We start from the raw sequence: 5,327 nt of genomic DNA on the forward strand, positions 1-5,327 counted from the left end.
TTTCTTATGCATGCTCGGTGGATTTGGTGTTGGCGCAATAATTCAGTATTTGACCAAGCAATTTGTCATATCTCTCATGTGGATCAAGGTGCAGTCTCTTCAATGATATCCACGGCGGTGTTGTTTCAGTGAAGCGAACTGGCATAGCTATTATTTGGTCCCTTCCCAGATGAATGGGTTAAACTTAATACAAACAACAACTATTGTCTTCCACCTTCAACCGCGTGCGCATCTAGTGATGTCGTTACTCGTTAGGGATGCTCATGGTTCTTAGCTCTCCGTGTTTGCCTCTCAGTTGGGTGATGGGGATGCTCTCCTGGCTGAAATAATGGTCAATATTTATAAACATGACATATGTCTCTTTGTTTGCAGAAAAGATTTAGGAAGGTTCAATTAATATGAGTCTGATTGCTCTAAAAGAATCTCCAATTCAAGGTTCTTAGTTCTTATTTCTGAGCTAATTAAGAACTAAGAATTGAGTTCTTAACCATTAGAGGGGGCTGACGTGGAGTTCATAGTTCTTAAAAATAAGAACTTATTCTATATAAGGAGTTTTACTTTTTGAGTTCTTAGCATAAAAAATTATTTTTTTCTCTCTCATTCATCAATTGATTTAATTTAAGTATTGAATTAGCATTTAAATTCAAATAAAAATTATTACTACTATAATGGTATTGTGGGACCAAGTCAATAATGCTAAGAACTAAGAACTCATGGTTGGAGCAAAATCTGCAAAAAGTTGCTTAAGCACATGTGGCAGTACGAGCACACATGAATAATGCTAAGAACTAACAACTAAGAACCTAACATTAAAGATACTCTAAGGCTATTGACCTATCAACGTTAATTAGGTACAATTCTGTTGTAAAATGCTGAGATAGTTGTGACCCTCCAGCTTCTTCAATTAGATTGGGATGTTTCGTTGATTCATATATCTAGAAGTTGCAACAACATGGCGGATAGATTGGCTCATGGACAACGTATCTGGTAGTCCAACATAAATTCAATTTAAGGAATCCTAGATGTAACTCTTCTCCTTGTACAACTTTGAGGGGTTGAAGCACCCCTTGTGCTTCTTGAATATAAAATTTGGCTTTTCAAAAAAAAAAATTCTTGCTCCTATAGGAGAATTAATTAGGAGTTTCTCTTGTGTTTTCTTTGGTGTCTTGATTTTATTTCATTTGCACACAAAAGGGGTTTATTGTTGAGCTAGCATGTTTAACCTCTAAATAATGTTTTGTTCATACTTGAATTCACTCACATAAAAAGTGAGATATGAAGAGAAGAAAGAAAAATAAGTAATATAATATAAATGATGTATCGGTTAGAAATCCAGAAAAAAAAATATGAAAAAAAATATGAATATGAACAATAAAATTGGTATGAACGAATCATTGCTCTCATCCTATAGCACCGCCAAAAGTCCAAAACATATGCTCCGTGCAGCATTAGCACCGCATGAAATTTTATAAAAATAAAATCACCATAGAAGAGGCATGATTAATATGCATGATTACTCTGAACGCAAACCCTATGGTGTAGCTGAAAACATGGGGGAATTTACTGCAGAAAATCTCTGGCTATATTTCTCTTAGTTATAAAAATCAATGCTTAAATGGTCCTTGATTCTGGCCAAATTAAAGATAAAGGTACTTGATTAGGGAAAGAGAAGGTTTGACAATTGAACCACTAATGGCTAATGAGAGTCTGTATCGTTCAAAAAGTAGAAACCCACCACAGTGCATACTCATTATTCCACCAAAAGAGGGAAAAAGGCATATGACCATAAAGAAAAAATAATAATTTTAAATTACATATAATATAATATGAAAGAATTGGCATCCAGTGTGAATTTAAATACCAAAATTGTACACGAAATTTCATCTCAATTTTTTTTTAAAAGTTCCATTCACTTATTACCATAAAATAGGGATAGTCATAAAAAATAAAGTGAGTCCTAATAAAGGCTATTTCTACCTCCATTTTTTTCACATTTATTATATATCATATCCAATTACTACTTCAGATGTTGGATGCAAATATACAATGTCTATAAATCATTTTTAAAAATAGAAGAAAAAGAAGCAGAGTTTTGTAATAAGTGGTGTGATAGTAACAATATAGAGATATATATAAAAAGAAAAATGAAATACAAATGAATTGTAAGATAATATGAAAATTGAAGTGTAAATCATAACTCTTTAACAAAACAAATAGTGCTTGTGTAGTCAAAACGCTTCTCACTTCCCCTTTTCCTTTGCAGCGTTCATAAAGTAGGCCAACACATAAAGCCAGTCCACAAACGAACCAAAACATTCTTTCTTGCACAAAGCACTAACAGCAGCTGCAGACAAGCAAGGTCATCTCTCTCTCTCTCTCAAAATTGTCACCCGTTGCTTTTCTCTTTCTTTTCTTTGAATTCATGCAGTGACCAAAGGTGGCTATGGATTTTTATCAAGTCTTTCTTTGATTCATAGTCCTGAGTTATTTATTCTGGTTTTAGGGTAGGTTAAAAGCTGACACAAATATCAACTTTTACAACATCAAAGAGTTGCTTTTATCTTTGATTTGATTTTTCAGCTACGTATATCTTGGAGATGATGCACATGGTAATATAAGCAAGGCCATCATCTAGTTACATATGTTACCATCACCTTCTCTCTTTTTCTACCAAAGAAAGCTTTTGATCAAGTCCTGAATACAAAGCACTGCTTTTTCTTTTCATTTCTCCTTTCCCTTGTTCTTTAAAGAAGATACTACTTGTTTATTATTGATTTCTTCAAGTTAGATATTTTGTTAATTTGAGTAGAAAGCCTTTCTACCTTGTTTTGATATTTTCTTGTCAATTATCTACAAAATTTTGTTGGTAAACTTGAAATCAACAATTCTTGAAATCTTGTGTACTTTATGGATTCATGTCACACATGAACACTCTAATTTCTTTGCTCTCGAAAAATAAAAATTAAGGTGCTCTTCTTTTGGGGTTTCTCAGGACCTGTGAGAGTGATGGAGGGGATAGATCCCAATTCATGTGTAAATAGGACAGTTATGGAGAAGAAAACAAGGCCACAAGAGCAAATTAACTGTCCAAGGTGCAATTCAACCAACACCAAGTTCTGCTACTACAACAACTACAGCCTCACACAACCTAGATACTTCTGCAAGACATGTAGAAGGTACTGGACAGAAGGTGGGTCTCTCAGAAATGTCCCAGTAGGAGGTGGTTCCAGAAAGAACAAGAAGGTTCTCACCTCATCTGCGGCGGCAGCGGCAGCAGCAGCAGCTTCATCAAAGGCTATTCCAGACCTAAACCCACAACCAACAACCCTCTCATCATCAGTTTCTAATTCCCAAAACCCTAAAATGCATGGAGGCCAAGATCTTAACCTTGCTTTCCCACCTATGGAAAACTATCATCATCATCATGGTATGGTTCCATATGTTGAGATGCACAATGGTGGTGATCACTCTTCTTCTTCTGCTCCAACTAATTCTCTTTCAGCTTTGGAGCTACTAAGGTATAGCATGGCATCAAGGGGCATGAACCCTTATGCTCCTAATAACTCTTTAATGCCAAACACAAATTCCCTATACCCTTCTGGATTTCCCATGCAAGAAGTTAAGCCAAGCCTAGGCTTTTCAGTTGATGGGATTGGGAACAGGTCATATGAACATCAGGTCCAAGAGAGTGGTGGTGGTGGCAGGCTTTTGTTCCCTTTTGGAGATCATGTGAAGCAGCTTTCTGCTGAACAAGTGGAACAGAATAAAGAACAAGGGAATTCAACTGGATATTGGACTGGAATGATGGGTGAAGGCTCATGGTAAGAAGAGAAGAAAAAAGGAGAAGGAAAGTGAGAAAATGGATTCATCTTCTTTATATTTTTTTTTTCTTTTTTACATGGATCATTTATCTCAAGTTGTTCAGTACTAACAATAGGATACACATTGTAAGGCCCAAGTTTTAAAGCTTTGGATAAGTGAATAAAATAAAAGAGTTATTTGATTAAGATAAATTTGGGAAGGAAAGAGGTTCAGGAAAAGTCCAAGAATGTATCGAAAAACCGAAAGAGTTATAGCACGACTAACATACGCTTAATCCTAGGTCGAAGGTATTAGTGAATAGTTAATTTACGCTTTAGGACACGATGGAAACTAATTCCAAAAATCCTCAGAGAAATGTTAGAACTTCTCTTTTCCGTCCTTAAACAACCATTTCGATGCGAAATCCTGGAAAGTACGAACGTCAAATTCCAATTCTCGGAAGTTTGCCGAAACGGAATCCCTGATAGTTCGAAAAACCTAAGATCGACAGACGATGAAGACTTTTTCTATCCGGAAACTCAAATGAAGATTCCACCCGCGTTCACCTACTTCTCTCATCATTCCTAATCTTTCTTCAGAAGGAAGTTTTCTCGTCCGACGATCACTGCAAAAAGTAGTTTTTCGGGATAAACCGACTTACACCGACTTATGCCGATTTTGGATCTTTTGGTTTAATTCCAAGAATTCTATTTTGAGTTCTGGAATTCTGTCGCCAGAACCTATCTTAGAATGCGCAGAGGAACGCACAGGAAAAATCGGAATCGCAAAAAAATCATTTTTCCGTTTTTTTCCAAAACCTATAAATAGCTTGAAAAATTAGATTTTTTCACAAAAACCCATTTTCCCCACCCCCCAAAACCGCGAGTTCCTAGAGAGAGAGAGAGATCCGGATCTTCGTCGTTTCTTGCCCGTTTGCTTCACCGTTCGTCACTAATCGAAGACCCCGAGGTAGGTAATCTATACTCTCCTTCGAATCGTCGTTTCTGTCCATTTCTCCTGCGACTTTCTGAGTTCAAAATTTTGAGGTTTTTGAAAAACTGTTCAAATCAGTTGATTTCAGCGTCTAAACTTCTTCCCTGCATGCTCCTGAGCGTGTTCTGCGGATTAGATTTTGTCAAATGTCGACGAAATGCCGCCGGGATCAATTTCTACCCTAAATACCCATTTTTCGGCAAAGTCGCAACCTTTACGCTCTAATCTATCGACTTGGCTTAGTGCTAGTAGGATTTGTCGTCATAAACGTCGTTGTGGACGTCCCCATCCAATTTGTTTTTCAAAAATCCAATTTTGAAATTCTGAGCTAAAAATAATGACCAAACTGCCCCTATATCAGTTTTCGATCCGAAAATTTTTCCGAGCCTAGAACCGTCTTAGTTACGGCTTATGTTAACCTAGGAACCAAGTTTGATCGAAGAAAAATCGACCCTCCCAATTAAGGAAAGTGGCCGAGAGCTATATCAAGGGGGGAGGAGAATCCGATTTTTCGAAAACTTGTCTTAACGCGT

The 5,327-nt window shown here is 36.6% G+C and overlaps 1 protein-coding gene across 4 annotated transcripts; it reads left to right on the top strand.

Moving 5' to 3' along the window:
* Window positions 1–2,202: 2,202 nt before the first annotated feature.
* LOC130746299 (dof zinc finger protein DOF2.5-like) lies at window positions 2,203–4,013 on the top strand. Of its 4 annotated transcripts, none has more exons than XM_057598869.1 (2): window positions 2,203–2,359; window positions 2,993–4,013. In XM_057598869.1, the coding sequence occupies exon 2, from the start codon at window positions 3,007–3,009 to the stop codon at window positions 3,823–3,825; it is 819 nt and encodes a 272-aa protein (XP_057454852.1). In that variant the 5' UTR covers window positions 2,203–2,359; window positions 2,993–3,006; the 3' UTR covers window positions 3,826–4,013. The 4 variants fall into 4 exon arrangements, with proteins under 4 accessions (XP_057454852.1, XP_057454853.1, XP_057454855.1 ...); XM_057598870.1 differs by lacking the exon at window positions 2,203–2,359 and adding an exon at window positions 2,366–2,609; XM_057598872.1 differs by lacking the exon at window positions 2,203–2,359 and adding an exon at window positions 2,366–2,504.
* Window positions 4,014–5,327: the final 1,314 nt, after the last annotated feature.

This window comes from Lotus japonicus, chromosome 3 (assembly GCF_012489685.1).
Source record: "Lotus japonicus ecotype B-129 chromosome 3, LjGifu_v1.2".
Lineage (NCBI taxonomy): Eukaryota > Viridiplantae > Streptophyta > Magnoliopsida > Fabales > Fabaceae > Lotus > Lotus japonicus.

Bases quoted from the DNA above. Each gene is read 5' to 3' on its own strand.
- LOC130746299 (XM_057598869.1), top strand. From the start codon at position 3,007: ATGGAGGGGATAGATCCCAATTCATGTGTAAATAGGACAGTTATGGAG.